The 23,068-nt window shown below is 44.5% G+C and overlaps 1 protein-coding gene across 1 annotated transcript; it reads left to right on the top strand.

Moving 5' to 3' along the window:
* Positions 1-1,426: 1,426 nt before the first annotated feature.
* Positions 1,427-21,632, top strand: HGD (homogentisate 1,2-dioxygenase). The gene is made up of 14 exons (XM_083719366.1): positions 1,427-1,673; positions 4,178-4,249; positions 4,589-4,677; positions 5,752-5,857; positions 6,355-6,414; positions 7,657-7,748; positions 9,868-9,902; positions 10,188-10,267; positions 12,632-12,731; positions 14,977-15,101; positions 16,206-16,310; positions 17,230-17,356; positions 18,916-19,097; positions 21,191-21,632. Exons 1-14 carry the CDS (start codon positions 1,650-1,652, stop codon positions 21,329-21,331), a joined length of 1,338 nt encoding a protein of 445 aa, XP_083575492.1. The 5' UTR covers positions 1,427-1,649; the 3' UTR covers positions 21,332-21,632.
* The last annotated feature ends 1,436 nt before the right edge of the window (positions 21,633-23,068 follow it).

The following is a 23,068-nucleotide window of genomic DNA, read 5'->3' as shown; positions in this document are numbered from 1 at the left end:
ATAATATTAAATATGTAAAACAAAATAATAGTAATAGTAATAATAAAAGAATAGCCAATGCTCTTGCTCTCATTTTGAAACTTTTCTATCCATATTCCACAAAAAATAAATTAAAAAAGGACTCTACTCTATCCCAGTGGCACAGTAAGCTGATCAGGCGCCCTGGAGCAGCACGTGTGCCCTGTACCCAGAGGCAGGGCCAGCTGCCCACAGGATGGGGCGAGTCAGGGCAGCTGAGGGGGAGGGTGTGGGTGGACCATTTGGGGCACCACGGAGGCTGCACGTGCCCAAGCCACCACATCACTCCCAGGAGAGATGTGTGGCTCAGGCGCATTGCAGGCCCCTCGGTGAGTGCCACCTGGCTTTTTGTCACCCTCCTCAGTGGTGACACCCGGGGCAGCCCCCCCCCCCCCCAGCATTCACCCTGCTCTATCCTATCCTATCCTACCCTGAAATGTTCAAATGTTTCTTGGATTGCCCTTGAATCTTCCTGCCACGCTTGCCACCCTCTCCTGCCACAACACTGTGGCGTGGCGTACCCTCGAAAAAATGCCACCCTAAACAATAGCTTATGCAGTGAGATTGGCCTTTGGGTTTCTTTCTCTTTTTTGTAAAAAGATGAGGTGCTGGATAGACCACATAGAGCAGTTGCTTTTCCTTTTGAATATAGAAGAAAGAATCGATTGCACTGGCTCACAACACTTTCTTAAAGGTAAAGGGACCCCTGACCATTAGGTCCAGTCGTGGCCGACTCTGGGGTTGCGGCACTCATCTCGCTTTATTGGTTGAGGGAGCCGGCGTACAGCTTCCGCGTCATGTGGCCAGCAGGACTAAACAGCTTCTGGGAAACCAGAGCAGTGCACAGAAACGCCATTTACCTTCCCGCCGGAGCGGTACCTATTTATCTACTTGCACTTTTATGTGCTTTTGAACTGCTTGGTTGGCAGGAGCTGGGACCAAACAATGGGAGCTCACTCCATCATGGGGATTCGAACCGCTGACCTTCTGATCGGCAAGTCCTAGGCTCTGTGGTTTAACCCACAGCGCCACCCGCGTCCCTTCAACACTTTCTTAAGGAACAGCTAAAGAAAATGTAAAATGATGGTCTCACAAGAGGCACAACCACAATATCCCCAAGCCCCCCAAAAGTTACCTTCAATATAAAACCAGGCATATTGCCAATAGCTCAAAAGGGATATTCTATTTTTTTGTACATATGTTTGTCATAATTCTAATCATTCCTTATTAATTGTTGCTATTTTAACTTAAATGTCTATCCATACTTAGATTTTCTTGGTTCCTTGCTAACGTGAGCTGAAATAAAGTGGACAAAAATTGCTAACAAGCTGCCCTTCCCCTCCCCTCTTTCCCCCCTTTCTGTTTGTTGATCTGCAAAGATCAATCCCTCCGTTTGCTCTAGCAGAGAAGTCTGTTTCTTATTAAACTCAGGCTTGGTTGAGTAACTAGTTCAAAACTTCTCTTGGACTGTCTCACTTGCAGGGCCGAGCTCTTGCCATCACACGATCAAGACTGTCCTCAGCTGCCGCTGCAAGAAAATAAAGAATATTCCATCACTGGAACTCACTGGCTTATCACCTGGACAAAACACCTGGCTTAGCTTTTGTGACTTCCCCTGTAACACAACAAGCATGGACAAATTTGCAGAGCTGAAGGTAAGACAACCGTAGCACTGAGAGCCCTGAGCTCTCTCTGGAAGAGCTAAAACATTTCCTCACCTTCCAATTTCCTTCTAACAACTATTATTTCTTAGGAGATCTATAGAATACTTTGTTTTAAGCTGGTGTGGGAATCCCTTTAAATCTTATTTGGAACCCTGGCTGCAAACGTTTTCAGCGTGCAGAATGGAAACCAGATGTTTTCATGTGCTTTTAAATCCAGATGTGTGCAGGGGAAGTCTGGTGCCTCCAGATCGTTCTACTGTTTGGCTTGGACAGAGGAGCCAACTATTTTATTAACCAGTTCATTTAATTGCAAGTTTTCAAATGTCCCTTCCATTTTCGCTGATCTGAAAAGTTTTAAACGTCAGTCATTTTATTTAACTGAATCATTTCCTCCCCATATTTTGATTTTGGCTGTCTAAATTTGAGTTGCAAGTGGGTTTTTCTTTTAACTGCAGATCCCAACTCCCCTCAGTTTCACAAGCCAGACTGTCTTTTCTTTCCCGGCTGAATATTTGACATCCCTTCCCCCCAGCACACATCCTCTTGGTATTTGGGGGGTGTTCCTCTTCCAGCCAATCGTACTGATACCGTCTTGCTTTTGCATAACTCTCAGTTAACTCTAAAGTCTCTAGACTGAACAAGAACTTTCCAGATGTGTTGGAAGATTTTTAATTTTTTATTTGCACCATGAAAATAGCTCTAGCAGAAATCTGCTGCCTGCTTTGCAGCCTGACTAGGGTACAGTATACCTTTAAAGCACATTCAAAGCATATATTCCCCCTCAAAGAATTCCGGACACTGTAGTTTATTTAAGGCTTGCCGGGAAGAATTGTAACACTGTGAAATCTTCCTTTAAAAAGCTCAACAGTATGGCAATCCTATCACAATTCCAATACTGTCCTGGAAAATCAGAACCCTTGGAGGGTATGCAAATATTCCAGAGAAGGGGACGCGGGTGTCACTGTGGTCTAAACCACTGAGCCTCTTGGGCTTCCTGATCGGAAGGTCAGCGGTTCGAATCCCTGCAATGGACTGATCTCCAGTTGCTCTTTCCCAGCTTCTGCCAACCTAGCCACTCGAAAGCACGCCAGTGCAAGTAGATAAATAGGTACTGCTTCGGTGGGAAGGTAAACGGTGTTTCCATGCACTCTGGTTTCTGTCGTGGTGTCCCGTTGCGCCAGAAGTGGTTCAGTCATACTGGCCACATGACCCGAAAAGCTGTCTGTGGACAAACGCCGGCTCCCTTGGCCTGAAAGCGAGATGAGCGCCGCAACCCCATAGTTGCCTTTGACTGGACTTAACCATCCAAGGGTCCTTGACCTTTACCTTTTACCTATTCCAGAGAAGATGTGTGCATGTGTTGGACTGAGAGGCAGGGAGGGTGCATCACAAACAGCCTTTGCAGCTGAAATACTTTCCTTTTCACCAAAGGGAGGGATCTTTGGGGAGTTTGACACCACACACAGGTAGAATTAAGATGGAGCTTCCAGTGTGGGTGGTTCTAGCACTGGTCAGATGTGTGTCTCTTTTCCATCCAGAGATGGACACACACATAGTTTATTTATCTAAAGCCTTTTATTTTTCTCAACTTTGCAGCCTGCATTGTATGTGTAGGCCCACACAGAATGCCTCCCACATTTTGTAAAAGAATAACAGAATTATCAAAGACAGCCATCACCAGGGTGGCCTTCAGAAAATGCATTATGCACGATGTTTGAGAAGCAACCTTAATCATATTCCACTTCATGAAACCCAACTTCAAAAGTATATGTCCATGCCTGCTGTCTAATCTCTTCAATGAAAGGTCATGGTTTGTAGGCCAGAGCTGAGCTTCCAATGAGAGCACTCAACTTTGTATTCAGCTCATTCAAATAAATGAACATCGTTTAATTTTTTATGCTCCGGTGGACTTTCATCTCCCAGTTTTGTTTGAAAAATGCCAAACCAAAGATAAAATGTTGCCAGATGAATTTTTAAATATATTTGCATTAAGCACTGTACAAATATTACATGAGTAAGCAAAATAAAAACTAGAAAGCATGAAATTTTTTCTTTTGGACAAATGCGGAAATGGGTTGCTAATTCCCAGCTCCTTATTTGTATGAAAATTCAAAACAGAGCTCATCCCATTCCATAATGATAATTTTGCTATTTATACCCCATGCACCTTACTGGGTCTCCCCAACCACTCTGGGCAGCTTCCAACATAATTAAACATTAAACATTTCTTTTAAAAAATTCCCTATACAGGATTGCCTTCAGACGGCCTGGGGATCGGATAACTCCACACACCCCAACATTTCTCCAATGAAAATAGGGACATCCTAAGGAAAAGCGGGACATTCTGTGATCATATCAGAAACCAGGACAGCTTCTCTAAATCAGGGATGGCCCTGGAAAACAGGGACACTTGGAGGCTCTGTGCTGGGGGAGGAAGTAGCATATCTATTTATAGGCGCTGGTTTCATTGTGTGAAACAACTTTTTGTTTTGCAGTACATGTCAGGATTTGGTAATGAGTTTAGCTCTGAAGATCCACGCTGCCCTGGAGCCTTGCCAGAAGGACAGGTATTTGTGACACCTGAAATGTGAGAAGGATGCTATTCACAGCGGGAGCCACGGCCAGCCTCTGGGGTGACTCAGCCATCCGTGATAATTTCCAGTGCTACTTAGAGGCCCAAACCACCCATTTACTTTGCAAATAGATATTTTTGCACCCTCAGAGAAGAAGTGGCTGGGAGTGTGTTTAAAGCAGAGAAACTGTAGTTTGAGACACTTTTTCCAATCCAAATTCATCCCTTCCATGACTTTTTAAAAAAGTGTTGGGGTTTCCATTGGAGGTTTTGAAGCTGAGGTTAGATGGCCATCGTCGTGGATGCTTCACTCTTCTTATCTGTTTTGGTTTAGAATAGCCCTCAGATCTGCCCATATGGTCTGTATGCTGAGCAGCTTTCTGGGTCAGCGTTCACCTGCCCACGATCCACGAACAGGAGAAGGTATGCATGGATTTGGGGAAATCATGCAGAACGTGTGTGTGTGTGTGTGTGTGTGTGTGTGCGCGCGTGTATAGCGAGGGGGAGATAGTGAAATGTTGTTGGCCCCAGCATGGTGTCTTACAAGTCACTGCAACTTTATTCCAAAGTCACTGATGCTGTTTAGTATTGGTAGTGATAGACTAGGGGTAGACTTTGGTAATATTTGGTAGTACAGTCAAACCTTGGATCCCAAAAACCTCTGTTTTGGAACGTTTCAGCTCCCAAATGCCAAAAACCTGGAAGTAAATGCTTCGGTTTTTAAATGTTTCTCGGAAGCCGAACGTCCAATGCTGCTTCCGCTTGAGTGTAGGATTATGTTCGACAACCGAGATTTGACTGTATGAGTGAGGCCAAAATTTGGCACCCCCAAATGGATCTTCTCAACTATGGATCTTCTCAATTTCATGTGCAGAAGCCCTTGAGGAATGTGTCAATAGGACACCTTGTCCTTGACTTCAATGCAGAGGCTCCCAGTGTTTTGCTCTGGGATCTGATTCCAATAGAAAGGCTTATTTCGTCTTGGAACATGCAAGCTTGTAATTGTGGAGTGTGCCTTTGAGCAACTGCCGAACGCTCCCTCATCTAAGGGATTAGGGTATAGAGGCTTACAGGACAGCTTTCAAGAACTCTTGCTCCCTTAATCAGTCCCGAAAGAGAGGTCCACGTCTGCAAGAAAGCAGGAGTGGAATGCCCTGGAAGGAATCTGCTTACAGTCACACAGCTATGGCCACATCGATGATGCAGATTCAATGTATCCTGCCTCCCAGAGAGACTCCTTCTTTGATGCTCATTCACCACAGCACAATACTGTCCTGGAAATGCCTGGTGGTGATCTCTGTGGAAGGCGACTGCCTCCTCTCAACACACACAGCATCTGCAGCCCAGAAAATCTATCTCACTCATGGGAGCAGAGACTGTTCAGTTCTTCCGCAGTCCAGAGCACCATGTCAAATTCTGCACTGGAGTAGTGCATGTCGCAGAGGCATTGAGTCAGCCAAATTTCCATGACTTCTCTGCATTTGTTTTCCTCTCTAGCTGGCTGTACAGAATCCTGCCTTCTGTTTGCCACAAGCCCTTTCAGCCTGTGCATCAGGGCTACTTGACACACACCTGGGACGAAGCTGAGCCCGAACCCAATCAGGTAATCACAGGTGCAAGGAATAATGAGAACATTACAAGTCGAAACCCTTGTCTCCTTTCCCAGGAAGGCACATGTGTCACAAAGACAGCAGTTGATATGCCAGAGACACATGAACTCAAAGTTTGTTTCCCAGAAGAGAATTTAAAATCCCTCCTCAGCTTGGTCACTTCTATACAGACAATAATCAGTGCTATTTTTCTGGGGGGATGCAGGGGTACGCATAACCCTAAACATTTTGTGAATCTTTGTACTTTTGTCCATTTACTGTACTTATTTTTTCCAATTTGAACTCTCAAATGTTGGGCTCAGCTAGGTGCTCGTGGAAGGGACTGACAGCATAAGAGCCAAGGTAAAATTGAGGCAGTTAGTCTAGTGGGCCAAGAGTGTTATTGAGAAAAAAGGATGGGGCAAAAATAGGGACATTCAAAAAAGCATTTGTTCTTTTAAAGATGTCATAATATATTCTTAGAATAATTTTTATTTTTATTTCATTCTAGCTGCGATGGAAACCTTTTGAGATCCCAAAGGCCACTCAGAGAAAGCTGGACTTTGTAACCGTAAGTTAAAGACTAAAATGTAAGTTTTTTAAAAATACAAACTATAACAAGGAATAGTGCCGTACATTTTGTAGCTGAGGAAACTGAGGTAGGACAATCTGCTGCAAACCACACCTTGTTAACAAAAGAGTACTCAGCCGCTCTGCTTGTAGGTATTAAGCTCACATGAAAAAATACTGTAATTCTTCTAAGTAAATGAAATATACACACACACAAATTTTCTATCCATCTGGCTGAAATAACTGGACAGGCCAATGTAAAAAGAAAAACAACACAAGGGGCTAGAGGCTACATCAGCTCCATTGCCACTTAATTCACATGTAATTGTGGGAAACTGTATGAATTCTTGGGATAATGCTACCCTCCAGCCCCCATCACAGTCCTGAGAAATTCTGAAACTGACATGGACCTTCCCTACCTCCCTCAAAAAAACTAAACACTTCTCTGTTTCCCTCTAACTCTTCACTGAGTGACCACTTTTAATTGTCATCATTGTGGGATGTAATCCATTGGAGCAGTCAAATACAGCATTCCTTGTTTTCCTAGAGTGGACGCAGACAGGGGGATGTTCCTCCAGCCAGGAGGACTTCCTGTTACACCTGGTCTGGAGCATCCTCCCCCTGCATGTGACCAGGTAGGTGGGTGTGACCTCAGGAGACCCCATACAAGGTCCAGTCATGCAGCCATCCTCCTCTTTTACTCTTTTGACTCCTTTTGATTCTCTTGGACTGCACTGCTGGCTCTCAGCCATGGGATAAGTCCCCCTATGGGATGAATCCACACCTATCTCTGTAACTGTAACTACAAGCCAAAACCTGCCTTCAGGGATCAAACTGTGAACTGAATGTAAGTAAACTTCTTGTTACTTTTGAAGAAAGACTGTTGTGTCTTTATTCTTTAGAGAGGGATCAAAAGGGGACTTCCCAGGAATAATCCAATCTGGGCATGCCAGACTGGATTGCTTAACCAAAGTAATTCAAACGAATTTGCAAACTAGCGTCCTGCTGTATAAGGGAAATGTGCTCTGCTACTTGACTCACTAGCGTGAGGGAGGAAGGATATATCCTCTCCTACTATCCACAACATTCCCACAATCATGAGTGGATTTCAAAGTTGTTCGAGTTGTTTAAACTGAAAGCAATAGCAAAGTGTTTATCTAAGGCGGAGAGAATTTGGGGATGGGGTTAGACTAGCCCAGGGCGCCTGTGATTTATGCTAATGTTAAGTGCATGTTTTCCACAGGGATTGCACACTGTGTGTGGCGCTGGTGAGCCCAGGTCTCGAGAAGGGCTTGCGATTCACATCTTTACCTGTAACAGCTCCATGATTAACAGGTCTGTGAGCAATGTGTGAGGTTTTCCTTGACAGTTCTGGCTAATACTAAATATTGTTTCACTATAATTTGTGCTGCAGTTGATTGGGTGGGTTATGGTATTGTCATTGCTGTTTCTTTTAAACATTTCACTAATTTTATGCAGTTCACTAATGTTACAATCATGTTGACATTTCAAAACTTGACTTCCTTCCCCCTCTTTCTGCGGTTCCTTAACTTTATTTTTAATATCTTCTGCTTATCCTAATTAACCTAATTTGCTCATTTATTAATCTTCTTTAAATATATACTCTTATGAAACTGCAGGTTATCACAATAATCCTGCCAATGTTTTTATCTGTTTACAATTTATCTGTAAATATTCAATAAACCATTTCCATTCTTTTATAAAAAGTTTGTTATCTTGATTTCTTATTCTTCCGGTAAGTTTCACCATTTCTGCATATTCCATAAGTTTTTGTATCCATTCTTCCTTTGCTGGGACTTCTGCTTCTTTCCATTTTGGGGCAAATAACATTCTTGCTGCTGTAGTAGCACACATGTACAGTTTAGGTAGCTCTGTCCCTATAATTCCCAAAAGGAAAGTTTCTGGTGTGTGTGTGTGTGTGTGTGTGTGTGTGTGTGTGTGTGTGTGTTTACAAAGGTTATTTTAAACATCCTTTTCATTTCATTATATATCATTTCCCAGTTAGCTTTAACCTTACTACAAGACCACCACATATGATAAAAAAAACCTTCTTTCTCTTTACATTTCCAAGACTTATTTGATTTAGCTTTATACATTTTTGCCATTGCTGTTTCTGCTGCTAATGCTGCTTTTATCAGTCCCTCTCTTTAAAAGCATTGCCATTTTCGCTTTTCTTGTACCTCACCATGGAACCGCTTTTGTCGGAAAGGGCAGGCTGTAAAGATTTATTTGAATATTCGGAGACCTTGATTATCCCTCTTTTCCTTCCCCTTTCTCCTATTCCACGCATTGTAAGTATTTTGAATGCTGCTTGCGGCACCAGAGCACAATGTCTTTAAGTACAAGGGTAGCGGGGGGGGGGGAGCACTTGAATAAAATATGGGAGGGGCAGGTAAGCCCCACCCCACATAACTGATCACATGACTTGGTGCAAACACATCTTTTGAATGGCAATGCCCATCAGCTTAGGGGGCAGGCACCCTTGAATATTTTATTGGAGGTGTGTGAAGGGACCTTGACCCCTAGGAGTTGGCTCCTATGCCTTCATATGTGTTGCTGTTGTTTAGTCGTTTAGTTGTGTCCAACTCTTCGTGACCCCCTGGGCCAGAGCACGCCAGGCACTCCTGTCTTCCACTGCCTCCCGCAGTTTGGTCAAACTCATATTGGTAGCTTCGAGAACACTGTCCAACCGTCCTCTGTCGTCCCCTTCTCCTTGTGCCCGCCATCTTTCCCAACATCAGGGTCTTTTCCAGGGAGTCTTCTCTTCTCATGAGGTGGCCAAAGTCTTGGAGCCTCAGCTTCACGATCTGTCCTTCCAGTGAGCACTCAGGACTGATTTCCTTCAGAATGGATAGACAAGATAGAATGGACAAAGACCACAGGCCTCCATATGTAGATGAACTACAACTATCATCCCTTCATCCCTGACCATTGGCTATGCTGGCAGAGGCTTATGGGAGTTGTAGTTCAGAGACATCTTTGGGCGGCACCACAATGGCCACCTCTTATCTAGTAAGCAACTTACTAGGAAAGATTCGTAAAGACATCCCATAATGGTAGACATTGAGCTGGTAAACGTCTACCCAGTTGTACTGCTTCAGAGTGGGGCCTCACATGATTCCTCACACCCAGAATACCTCTCGTGTTCCCTGAACATAGAAAACTAGGATTCTAACCTAACCCTGTCGGCGCCGGCTGTCATGAAATTGCACTCAATGTGTGAGCTGAAAACAGTGACACTGATAAACACCCCAGAGTCCAGGAACATTTATTTCCACACCTGGGCACACAGCATTGTGGAATTTTCTTAGCAGACTCACTTGAAAAGAAGTTTCACTGAAATCAGTTGAACTTCCCTTAAAGAGTTTAAAATAAAGATTCAATTGTGGATACCTTGAATTTTGACACTCGACAATTACTTTTTCCTCTATAGATGCTTTTATAATTCCGATGGAGACTTCCTGATTGGTGAGTTGTCCCTCTGACCTTTATCATTCTGATTTGTTCTTCTCAACTCTTTTTTTCTCTCTTTATTTATTTTCTCTCTTTATTCTCTTTATTTAAAGCTGCAATATTGACACAGAGGGGACTGGGAGGGTTTTGGAGCAAAGGGCAAGATTGCAGAGAGTAAGGAGATAACAATGGAATCATAGCTCTCTGTAGTATTAGAGAACCATCTACTCCAAGTGGCTTTCCTAGGGCAGGAATGTGTTCCAGTCCCACAGCATATATGTTTGTGCTTCCTTTCTCCAGTCCCACAGCAAGGCAAATTGCTCATCACTACAGAGTTTGGCAAGCTGATGGTGGAGCCCAATGAGATCTGTGTTATTCAGGTAAGCCCTGGACAGCGCAACACTCAAACACCCTTGTATGTTGCCCTTGATCTTCTAGGCAAAAATGTTAGTTCTGCAAGACTCCTGTAGGATCCTATCACACAGCCGTTGGCCACCTGAGGGTCTCCTCGTATTTTGCTTTTCCTACATACGAGTCACCACCACAGTTGTGCAGCTGCTCCACTGATGCTGGCCTCATGCAGTACAATGGGCGCCTATTCTTCGTTTTTGGAAATAGCTGCCCTTTTCTGCATGTGACTGCAGGCCTTGGAGAGGGACACGCATGGGCCGGATTTAGGTTTAATGAGGCCTTAAGCTACTGAAGGTAATGGGGCCCTTTATATGTCCAGCTGGTTGGTTTGTTGGTTTTTTTGTGTTGAATAGGTGCTATATGGTAATTTATGGACTTAACAGATATCCAAAACCATAATGGGATCAAAATAAATAAATTATGTACTACATGAAATCAATCAGTAGGCGTAAGGCTCATCCCCTTAGTCCATGCTGCCTGATCATTAGTCTTTAATAATAGATAACAGGTACAACAGCTTGATTCATCATGCAAAAGGCTGGACTGGATGAATCCCAAGCCGGAATTAAGATCTCCGGAAGAAATATCAACAACCTCAGATATGCAGATGACACAACCTTGATGGCAGAAAGTGAGGAGGAATTAAAGAACCTTTTAAAGAGGGTGAAAGAAGAGAGCGCAAAATATGGTCTGAAGCTCAACATAAAAAAAAACGAAGATCATGGCCACTGGTCCCATCACCTCCTGGCAAAAAGAAGGGGAAGAAATGGAGGCAGTGAGAGATTTTACTTTCTTGGGCTCCATGATCACTGTAGATGGTGACAGCAGTCACAAAATTAAAAGACACCTGCTCCTTGGGAGAAGGGCAATGACAGGCCTAGACAGCATCTTAAAAAGCAGAGACATCGCCTTGCCAACAAAGGTCCGTATAGTTAAAGCCATGGTTTTCCCAGTAGTGATGTATGGAAGTGAGAGCTGGACCATAAAGAAGGCTGATCGCCGAAGAATGGATGCTTTTGAATTCTGGTGCTGGAGGAGACTCTTGAGAGTCCCATGGACTGCAAGAAGATCAAACCTCTCCATTCTTAAGGAAATCAGCCCTGAGTGCTCACTGGAAGGACAGATCATGAAGTTGAGGCTCCAATACTTTGGCCACCTCATGAGAAGAGAAGACTCCCTGGAAAAGACCCTGATGTTGGGAAAGATGGAGGGCGCAAGGAGAAGGGGACGACAAAGGACAAGATGGTTGGACAGTGTTCTTGAAGTTACTAACATGAGTTTGACCAAACTGTGGGAGGCAGTGGAAGACAGGAGTGCCTGGCGTGCTCTGGTCCATTGGGACACGAAGAGTCGGACACGACTAAACGACTAAACAACAACAACACAACAGCTTGACCTACATTCAACTGCGCTGCACTGCAGTCTGCAGCTGCATGCTACATGTTGCCCTGCAACCAGTCCATGCAGAATGTAGGCACCCTATATATAGAAATGTGCAAACCAGTGATATTTTAGGGAGCAGGCTAGCAGGCGGGGCCCATTACTTACATCATAGGAGCCAACACAACACAAAACACTGTTGCTGTATCTAGGTTTTATTCTATTTGTTTTTTATCTTATATTTTGGAAATGTACATCCAGTTTTTTCCCCTTTAAATTTTTCTGGGGGCCCCCATGAGAGTGGGGCCCTAAGCTATAGCTTGTTTAGCTTATACATAAATCCGGCACTGGCCAGATGAGCACTGCAGTGTGCTTCCACATCTGAATTAGGTTTCACATCCAGGTTGAATTGCATACATCTTCACTGGGAAATTGTGGCATGTTTCTATGAAGGAAGGAAGCCTGGACATTGCTAGATAATAAATTTCATTCTATTAATATTGAAAATGTTGTTATCCTTGTCTCTTATTTTGGCTCTGACATCAGCACATTCTCTTTAAAAGTTGTTCTGCCAAAAATTATGATGCATTAAAGAAAACTATAGTAACTCACCTCTACAGATTGCCTCTGTAAATTCTTATATTTGGCTCTTTTGGGAATGATGCAGTAACTGGAAACAAAAAGATGCAACTCGATGCTTTTTTTTTTTTAAGCATTCTGGCATCCTAGGGCAGAAAGCTACATTTTCTGTGCCATGTCTGTGATTTAGCTGTTTGGATCCGTCTAGGTCAGGCAAGCTGCATTGTGCTTTTACACAGTGATCCAAATGTTGGCCAAGTTCTATTGACACATCCTTAGTCATTGGTGTGGTCAATTAGTTAATGGCCTGAAGCAAAAATCCTGAGGTGAGCTTCCTAATAGGTTTTTCTTTGTTGTTGTTCTTTGTCTCCCAGCAAGGGATGCGTTTCAGTGTAGAAGTATTTGGAGAAACTCGAGGCTATACCCTGGAGATATATGGGGGACATTTTGAGCTGCCAGACTTGGGACCTATTGGTAACTATTGACGATTGCTTTCAATAACAATATAATGCTTTTTATTAGAATCATTACAACACCACAAAGCAGAGAGCAATTAAAAATCCCCCCCCCCCGTATTTCTTCTTCGCACTACTAACAACAAAATAAAATGTGGGCCCCAGAAGTTGAAAAAGGATTTCAGACCTACACTGATATTTCAGATTATACTTCCTCCATCTTTTATTATAGTAAAATATTAATTTACTATAATTGAAAGCTGGTTCACACAGGCAGCAGTACTGTTGAATTCCCACCCCACATTTCCGGCTTGTGCAAATGCCTACAATTTGCCATGTTACTCAGTGAATTTGGTTGGCAGAAGATTCCAGGACAAGCAAAACAAGATGTTTCTTTACATAATGCATAATTCAGTAGCACCAGATGTGGTGATATGCATTAGCTTCGATGGCTTTGAAAAGGGTTTTTAGACTAAAATCCATGCCTTTAAATTCATTTATCGTCAGCATGGTGGTTTGGTGGAATATTCAGAAATGGTGTATCTCTGAACACTAGATGTAGGAGACAAGCAAGAAGAGAGAGGGTTTGTCTGCACTTCCGCTTGTCCTGTGCTAGAAATCTGGGTCTGAGCAGTTTTCCACTTGACCCACACTTTCCCAGGGAAAAGCCACTCTTTAGTGCTCAATCAAAGCAAATGCCCATTCACAGAAAGCCAAAATTGTCATTTATTGAGCGCTAAAGAGCAGTTTTCTCTGGAGAAAAGCAGTGGGACGAAATAAACTGTGGATGAGCCACCTCAAAGTTTATGAAGACCAAGAAGTACTTGGTGGCTGCTGTTTCAAACTAAATGCTAAGATTCTGTGGACCTGCACCCTGGTATGGTTCAGCAGAGCGATACTCCAAGCAGCCTTTTAGAATTCCAGCCTCTTGAAGTTACAATTATTATAGAATCATAGAATTGAAGGAACCTCAAGGGTCTTCTAGGCCAATTTATATTACCAGATCCTACCAACATAACCTGGTAACGTTATGAGCTACCAATAGGTTTTGCTGCAGGGTTTAGGAATATGAATCATGTGACTTGGCTCACATTTCCCAGATACTTCCCAGCCATTAGAGGACATGCACATTTTGAAGCAAGGGTACGGGAGTCTTTCTGTTACTTAGAAATCCCTACTTTCCACAAGAATCATTGGCAAAAAACCTTTCTACAGTAATATCTAAATATACAATACAGCATAAAATGTTTTCGTCTCAAGTACAGAGAAGCTCTTTTTGAGGCTGTCCAAGAATAGACTGATATTCCCAGTACTGCGTGGATGTTATTGGCCCAGAGATGGATGTCCCTACCAGAGAAGAATGGCAGTTTAAGTTGATGGATTATGCCAAAATGGCAAAAATGACTGGAAGAATCAGAAATCAGGAAGACTAAAATTTTAATAAGGGTTAATAAGGAATGGGGGAAATTTATAATTTATCTTAAAAACTGTCGTAAACAGCTAAAACTGTTAGGAGGATTGGAATAACACTTGTAGTTTAATGGTGAATTTTGGACATAATGGAGATATAAAAGATTTTGATTATCATAAAAGATGCAGGAGGAAATGATTAACAGTAGGACCCACAAAGGGGAGGAGGGAAGTCCAGGAGAGTCTTTGGAATCTTGTTTTTATGTTGTATGTTGGATACATGAATGTAAAACTTTAATCTGAAAACTACACACACGCATACATGCATACATGCATACACTGTATATATGGGACACGGGTGGCGCTGTGGGTTAAACCACAGAGCCTAGGGCTTGCCGATCAGAAGGTCGGCGGTTCGAATCCCCGCGATGGGGTGAGCTCCCGTTGCTCGGTCCCTGCTCTTGCCAACCTAGCAGTTCAAAAGCACATCAAAGTGCAAGTAGATAAATAGGTACCACTCCAGCGGGAGGGTAAACGGCATTTCCGTGCGCTGCTCTGGTTCGCCAGAAGCGGCTTAGTCCTGCTGGCCACATGACCCAGAAAAAAACTGTCTGCAGACAAACGCCGGCTCCCTTGGTCCGTAAAGCGAGATGAGCTCCACAACCTCTGAGTCGTTTGCGACTGGACTTAACAGTCAGGGTTCCTTTACTTTTACCTTTTTATACTCTCTCTCTCTCTCTCTCTCTCTCTCTCTCTGTGTGTGTGTGTGTGTGTGTGTGTGTGTGTGTGTGTGTATTCCCAGTGCCCAGTTATACAATTTGTTACAAAGACCTGATTGTGCCATTCCTTCCCAGGTGCCAATGGCTTGGCGAACCCCCGAGATTTCCTTGTGCCCGTTGCCTGGTACGAAGATCGCCAAGTAGCTGAGGGCTACACAGTTGTCAACAAGTACCAGGGGAAACTCTTTACAGCACAGCAGGTGAGGACATGACAGTTTTCCGTTTAGAAAATGAAGCGTTTCATTCAATGTCAGTCTAAGAGTTGAAGTGTTAAATGCAGTCCGTCACACTGACTTTCTCCTGTTGTGATTAAACCATGCAAGTTCTGTGCATATCCACCGAGGCAAAGCTAAAAAGTTCAAAGGTGAGCAAAGGAATCTGGTTAAGCAGATTTGCAATGTTTTGGAGTTTTGGCGAGGTGAGTGGAACGAGAAGACTGAAGGGCGGCTCTTTAGGCAGTAAGGGAAACCAACAAGGGAACTTCCAATGGGCTTCAGTTTGGAGCCCACCATGTAATCTATGATCAGGTTCCTACCCCCATGACAAAGATGATCAATCATAAATTGCAGGAATCAGGGATGTGGGTAAGACCCCATCCCAAATACGAAGGAGAAGCGATGCGTAGTAGCAGGCAGAGGTTGTCTGTTTGCAAGTGAGCAGATAATGGAGATTATTGAACTGGTTTACTGTAATCACCACGTTATTAGTAAAGGTAAAGGGACCCCTGACCGTTAGGTCCAGTCGTGACCGACTCTGGGGTTGCAGCGCTCATCTCGCTTTATTGGCCGAGGGAGCCGGCGTACAGCTTCCGGTTCATGTGGCCAGCAGGACTAAGCCGCTTCTGGCGAACCAGAGCAGCGCACGGAAGCGCTGTTTACCTTCCCGCTGGAGTGGTTCCTATTTATCTACTTGCACTTTGACGTGCTTTCGAACTGCTAGGTTGGCAATAGCTGGGACTGAGCAACAGGCGCTCACCCCGTCACAGGGATTCGAACAGCTGACCTTCTGATTGGCAAGTCTTAGGCTCTGTGGTTTAACCCACAGCACCACCCGCGTCCCTTTTCACCACGTTATTATTTACTTTAAAATAATATGTTTCGTATTTTACCCCCCTAGTGACCCATTTCCCCCCAGTCATGTCATGTTTTACAATTTCTGTGTGTACAATTTTGTAACAGAAAGATAAAAATATACATTTAAGAGGTGGGGATGTGTTTAGACTGTACCAGTTACATTCTCTAATCTCCATAAATACCAGACACTCTGCACAAGTCAAGGTGCTTGCCTTCTGCTTAATCTTATAGAGCTCTTCTCCATTCAATGTTGTGGCCTGGCATGGGAACTACACCCCATACAAGTACAATCTCAGCAATTTCATGGTCATTAATTCTGTGGCTTTCGACCATGCGGTAAGTTTCTGGATGTCCTGGGTAAGTTTGAATTCTCACCTTAGGAAACATTCTATAGTTTGGTAATTCTTTCCAAAGCCAGCACCATCAAAGGCAAGATTGGAATCAAGGGAGAGAGTAGTCCTGTAGCAATAATAATATAAATACATTTGGAGGCTAAAACCCCACCTTGGGAATATATAATTCATGCTGGAATCTGTGCTGGGGGTAAGCCGAGAAACGCAGTCCAGGTCCGGTCCAGAATCCGAAGGCTCCGCGAGGAGTCAGTCCGACAGGGCCAAGGCAGCAAACCAGGCAAGGACAAGCACTGGATCTCAGGCAGGTTCTGGCAAACAGCAATGTTGCTCCCGCAACTGGGGGCGGGGTCCGACAGCCTTTTATCTTTGACGGGGAAATGGCTGGTCCTGATCCCCCAGCGACTCACCTCCCTGTTTCGTCCGGAAGCGAGCACTCCTCCTGCGAGTACTCAGGTCTCTCCTTCTCTCAGACTTTCATCTCTGCAGCTCGGGAGACGTCGGTGGGTGACTAGACCCAGGGGCCACCTCAGCCTCCCCTGACCCAACCGGTAGTGGAGCAGCTGTAAGTGACAGCCCAGCTGGAGGCAACGAGGTCATCCCCACATCTGGAGCCAGGGCAGGCTCAGGCCCCTGACTCGGCCCAGGTGGTGCTTGTTGCAGGGGAACCTGTGCAGACTGGGACTCTTCAGGATCAGGCCCCAGACTTGGTTCAGATGATGCCTGTGGCCAAGGATCCGGTGCAGACGGAGTCTCCTCTGAGACTCCTGAGTCCCAGGCCATCACAGAATCTATGAGATGTAGTCTAGGAGATGTGCCTTGCCTGTCTCATACAATATATCTGATGTATCAGATTAACACTTGGCCCTGTTTAAATAACCTGTCAATCTTCTTTCTGTTTGCAGGATCCTTCTATTTTCACTGTCCTGACGGCAAAGTCAACTCGTCCTGGAGTGGCGGTTGCTGACTTTGTTATATTCCCACCCCGCTGGGCAGTGGCCACCAAGACTTTCCGTCCACCTTATTACCACAGTATGTCTGTCACTTACTCTGCTATGCTGTGAAACTGTTACGGTAGATACTGTCAGGTTCTGGGGAATCGGCTTCCTCTCCCGCCCCTTTTGGCAGCAGATAAGCAGAACAAAGCGAAAGGAATCTCTTACCAGTTAGAAATTTTAATGATCACAGCGAGAGAACAAAAAATTCATTCCTAGGAATGAAGGTCCTCCCAATTAAGGGTTCTACCCACTTCCTCCCTGGTCCCCCCGTCACTCCCGCGTCTTGCAACCTGATCTCACAACCATTGTGCTTTCTGTGCTGCCACATTATCTGCTCTCCTGGACCTTGGGCTAAGCGGCTGGATGCTTTCTAGTGACAGCTAACTTTCTCTCTTCCAGTTCTCCTCCTAGCTGTTCCCCACACAGTGCTTCCCAGCTTCTGCCTTCTGAACTATGCCCTTCTGCAAACCGCTGTTCCAAATCTATACTGTCCTCCTGCTCCTGGGAAGATTCAAGATCCTGATCAGGAGTAGGGGGAGGCTCCCACCATTCCTCCTCAGTGTAGACCTCCTCAGCACAGTCCCTGACAGATACATCCACAAAGGCTTCAGTTCTGCACAACAGATAGAAGACCTCCTTTAGCAGAGTTTAGTTGCTAGCCTAGCTGTCTCTTCAACAGAACCTGGAAAGGGAGATGAGTGGTGACTGGATAAAAGACAGTCTCCTCTAAACCACCATAAAAGGAAGTACAATAGCGGAAGAGGTGGCCTGCTGCTTATTCATTCTTTAAAAACGCTGTAAAAGCTTAATTTAAATGTTTTTTACAAGGTTGTTTTTGTACTTCACCAGATCATAACCTGTTATAGTATTTGTAAGAATGGATTCCAAATATCATTAAATTTGTCCATGGCAAGTCTGCGTTTATATGCAAGTTGTTCATATGTTGCGAGTTTGTATAAGTCTTCAATCCAATCATAGAAGGGAGCCGCATTTTTATTTTTCCAATTCATCAGAACCAGTCTTTTTGCTGTGGTCAGGGCACAGAGAGTCCACTCATATTGTCCTTTTGTAAGGTTCCATGTGCTGGGTATATAATTCAAGAGGATATTTTGCTCTGTAAATGTAAGGTTGTTCCGTACAGTTCTGTTGATGGTTTCAGTTACCTTCTGCCAAAAATCTTTCAATACAGAACAATGAAAAAACAAATGTTTTAGAGAAGCTTTATTCCTATTGCATCTCCAACACTTAGACAGCCCTTTTTTAAACAAACGTAATGGGGTCCAGTATATTCTAAATATTATTTTGTTGTTGTATGAGCCTCAATTTAAGATCCAGAGACACCCTTGTTATAGCAGTTAAAACAGTTGCCTGTGTGGTTGAAATTGAGATCTCTATAATTCTTTTTCTAAAAAATTAGAAAAGCTTAATTTAATAATGAACGGGTAAGGACTGTCACCTCTCAAAGCATCTGTAACATGGTTCAGATATCTCCAATTCTACGACAGACTTGAGCCTCTACAACATAGTTGACCAACTCCCACGGTGGCCAAATTGCAGACCAGCAGTGACTTTGCCCCTTCTTAATTTCCCCAGGGAACTGCATGAGTGAGTTTATGGGCCTGATCAAAGGGACTTATGAGGCAAAGGAAGAAGGATTTGTTGCTGGAGGTGCCACTCTTCACAGTATGATGACGCCCCACGGGCCAGATGGCGCTTGTTTTGAGAAGGCGAGCACAAGCAAGCTGGTGCCTGAGAGAATTGCAGAAGGAACCATGGTAAGAGCCTAAAACGTTGAAGCCTAGCAGCTGCGATACGGGATTTTCTTCCAGCTTGCTTTCCGGGCGGAGACACAAATGGAAGAGTTGCCCATTTGGGCAGCAAGAGTCGTTCCTATTTTACACAGGAAATGATCCACAAGGGGGAAGAACTTCTGACCAGTCAAAAGATTGGGAGAGAGAAGTAAGATGTCTAGCTAGCCAGAGACTGAACTGTATTAGTCAAGTGGTTTGTGGGCTGCCTAAGGAAGGCAACGAAGAGCCCAGCCAGGGACGACGGTGGGTGGGATTCTTGCATTGCAGGAGCTAAGGACACTTGAGGTCCTTTCCAGCTGTACAATGCTGATTCTATGAAAATAATGCCTTAAGGAAGCCCACGGGTGCTTCAAAGATGAATGGGTGTCCCAATTACAGATAGGTAGCCGTGTTGGTCTGCCATAGTCAAAACAAAAAAAATTCCTTCCAGTAGCACCTTAAAGACCAACTAAGTCAGTTCTTGGTATGAGCTTTCGTGTGCATGCACACTTCTTCAGATACACTGTGTATCTTCTTCAGTGTATCTGAAGAAGTGTGCATGCACACGAAAGCTCATACCAAGAACTGACTTAGTTGGTCTTTAAGGTGCTACTGGAAGGAATTTTTTTTGTTTTGGGTGTCCCAAGTCAACATGGAAAATGGGGGGCGTCTTCTTCCTTTTAAACCTGAGGTGCAAAAAGGGGTTTCCAAGCAGCCTGAGACTACAAAGGAATTTGAATGTGTTAGATGTTAAGACTATAGATATACAGTGGTACCTCAAGTTAAAGACGCTTCAGGTTACATATGCTTCAGGTTACAGACTCTGCTAACCCAGAAATAGTACCTCAGGTTAAGATCTTTGCTTCAGGATGAGAACAGAAATCACGCGGCGGCAGCAGGAGGCCCCATTAGTTAAAGTGGTGCTTCAGGTTAAGAACAGTTTCAGGTTAAGAACGGACCTCCAGAACGAATTAAGTTCTTAACCCGAGGTACCACTGTATTGCATTTTTTATTTCATTTATATTCCATGGCTCATCCAAGGAGCCCAAGGTAGTGAACAAGGCTCTCTTCACAACAGCCACGTGATGTAAATTATGTACAGCAGCAATCACTTGTGGGCATTAAGCATTTTCTAACTTGCACAGGAATAATCTGTGGTGTTTTATGAACTTGGGCCTCTGTATGAGGTCTTGCCAAGGCATGCTGCCTTTTGTAAATAGTTCGGGCTTTGTAAGAATTCAGGCTTTGTAAGAATTCAGATTTGTCAAGTCTAGCAAAGTATATGCAGAATTGTGTGCCTGTTACCAAGTTCTGTGTGACATGCTCATGCAAATATACCACACAAATTGAATTAGGTAATAGTCTTAAAATTCAGCATCATGAGATGTCCAGCTTTTATCTTATTTGCAGTTGGATTGGCTGGGGTAGTGAAAAGGATTTCCAGTTATCAAGATATAGTGTTTCAGTGACTCATGTATCCCTGAAATCAAGTCGGGATCAACAGAACTGAAAAATAATTGCAACAAAAACAACTACAGTGGTACCTCTGGTTACAAACTTAATTCGTTCCGGAGGTCCGTTCTTAACCTGAAACCGTTCTTAACCTGAGGTACCACTCTAGCTAATGGGGCCTCCCACTGCCGCCGCGAGAATTTCTGTTCTCATTCTGAGATAAAGTTCTTAACCCAAGGTACTACTTCTGGGTTAACGGAGTCTGTAACCTAAGGTGTTTGTAACCCAAGGTACCACTGTATATGAAAGTCTGGTTATTTCTACTGATAAGCAAAATTCAGCTTCTCAGTAGACTTCTAATGGCGGAGTCAACCCCGTTCTGAATATTTATTTCTATATCTGGACAACCTTATGAGAACTGTAAACATGAGTAGTCAAAGGCTAGACTTGTCAATACTTCTAGATACAATTTAAGGTCTCGTGTGTATAATGTATTTTCTCTCAAATCATCTGCGCAACACTCTGTGCAACAACTCTTGTTAAAGCTACTTCTGTTTGCATTTAATTAATAGGTTGTGGCTAGATACTTTCCCCTTTCTCAACATTTTATGTGACTTTTCCTGCAGGCCTTCATGTTTGAGTCTTCTTTTAGCTTGGCTGTCACCAAATGGGGGCTGAAAAGTTCCCTAGATAAAAACTACTACAAGTGCTGGGAAACCCTGAAGAGCCACTTCAATCCGAAGAATCCCGATGTGCAGTCACTCTGATTTTTCTTTCCTGCTTAGCTGAAGGCAACTGTGTCGCTGTTAACAGTGTCTTGGTTCGTATTACATGCAGAAACTCATGGACAGCTGACAAGACGAATGACATGTAAGCGTAAAACAAAAGAACTACCACAAACTTTGATTTGCCAAGTGCACCTTTACATTTGTTGAAAATGTAAAAGCCTAAAACCTCCCATCATATAATAATACCCAGTGTAACAAAATGATTTTGTACTTGGTCTCTCTGGCACAAGAAAGAGTTTTTGAGTCTCTCTCTTAAGCTAAAATAAACGATTATTAGCAATTTGCCTTTTTTATGATTTCTGACATACAGTGACACCCAAGTCCTTCTCATGAGCTATCATATTCAACACACAGCACAAGCTAAACTGCTGTTGTACCGTTACTACTTTATTATTTATGAAATAAAAAATCATGGGGTGTAATAGGCGGGTAGTACCTGGGGGGGGCATACATCGTGCTCCTTCTGGGGTAGTTTGTCTACCTTTGGTCCCCACCTTGCACTCTGCTCTCACCTGTGGCTCTTAGGTTTTAGCAGATGACAATGGCCGCACTCCAGAAAATGGCTTTGACTGGCCAGCTAAACCAGGTGAGGGTAGCCGATGGGTCTCAAACCCTCGGTGAGTTACGGACTTCCCCTGCATGCAAAAACAGGCTGTGGCGGATTGAGAGGGCAAAAACAATATTGGATCCAACTTTTGGCAGTTTGTAAATGGAAGTGAGGGGCAGATGGGGCTCATCAACCTAGGGAGGCATTTCTTCAGGAGAAGAAAAGGCTAAGGAGTGAGCCCTCCACAAATACAGAGCGGAGTCCCTAAGACGACTGGATAGTGTCTTTGTACACCTCCTTCTGGGCAACTGCTGCAGCCAAGCTGGTCCAAACATATTGCTCTGCTTTCGTTTGAGCCACATCAACAATGCTGTGATGGCCTGGGGTTCAGACTCGGATGCTGAATCTGAGGGATCCCAGCCTGCACAGGATCCCCCACCTCCAGAACCAGCTGAGCCGGGGCCGGGGCCTGAGCCTGAAGGGTCCTCACCTGTGCTGGATCCTCAGGTGCAGGCACCAGCTGAGCCTGCTCTGGCTCCTGAGGTGATGGAGGACACATTGCCTGCAGGTGCTCCGCTCTCAGCCCCATGTCAGGGGAAGCTGAGGTTGCCTTTGGGTCCGGTAACCCTCCAGCCTCTCCTGAGCTGCAGAGGCTCAGGGCAGAGAGGCGGAGGGAACTAAGTTCCCGCAGGAGAAGTGCTCGCCTCCAGGCCAGGAGAAGCGAGTCACCAGAGGATTGGGGCCGCCCTATGCCTCGGGGCAGATAAAAGCCAGCCAGCCTCAGTCCCAAGTTGCGGGAGCAACGTTGTTGGTAGCCTGTTCCTGCCTGTACCCTGTCCTGCTCTTCTGCCAGAGTTCCTGACCTCACCTGACTCCCTGCCTTGGACCCAGCTACAGCTTTGACGGACAGCCTCCATACCGCACCCTCGACCTCGGACTGGACTTGGACCTTGCCTCTTGGTTAGCCCCCGGGACCAGCACAAATGCTGACAGTCTTTTCAATCGGGTCAGCCCAGGACACCCCCCCCCCCACACTGCTCAGGCTTGAGCCCTGTTGCTAATGCAGTGGTTTGACTTGACCCCCTGGAAGTGCACTCAGTTGTCCCTTGAGACAGATGGATGCCAGCAATTTATAAAAAAATAAAATTATTTTGCTCTAGGGTAGGCGT

Source organism: Podarcis gaigeae, assembly GCF_964106915.1.
Source record: "Podarcis gaigeae genome assembly, chromosome: 17".
Taxonomy (NCBI): Eukaryota; Metazoa; Chordata; class Lepidosauria; order Squamata; family Lacertidae; genus Podarcis; species Podarcis gaigeae.
Note: the sequence above shows the minus strand (reverse complement) of the source record. Positions and strands in the feature narration are given on the sequence as shown.

Bases quoted from the DNA above. Each gene is read 5' to 3' on its own strand.
- HGD (XM_083719366.1), top strand. From the start codon at position 1,650: ATGGACAAATTTGCAGAGCTGAAG. The intron at 7,749-9,867 runs GTCTGTGAGCAA...TTTCCTCTATAG, and splicing joins AACAGCTCCATGATTAACAG to ATGCTTTTATAATTCCGATG. The intron at 16,311-17,229 runs GTAAGTTTCTGG...TTCTGTTTGCAG, and splicing joins CTGTGGCTTTCGACCATGCG to GATCCTTCTATTTTCACTGT.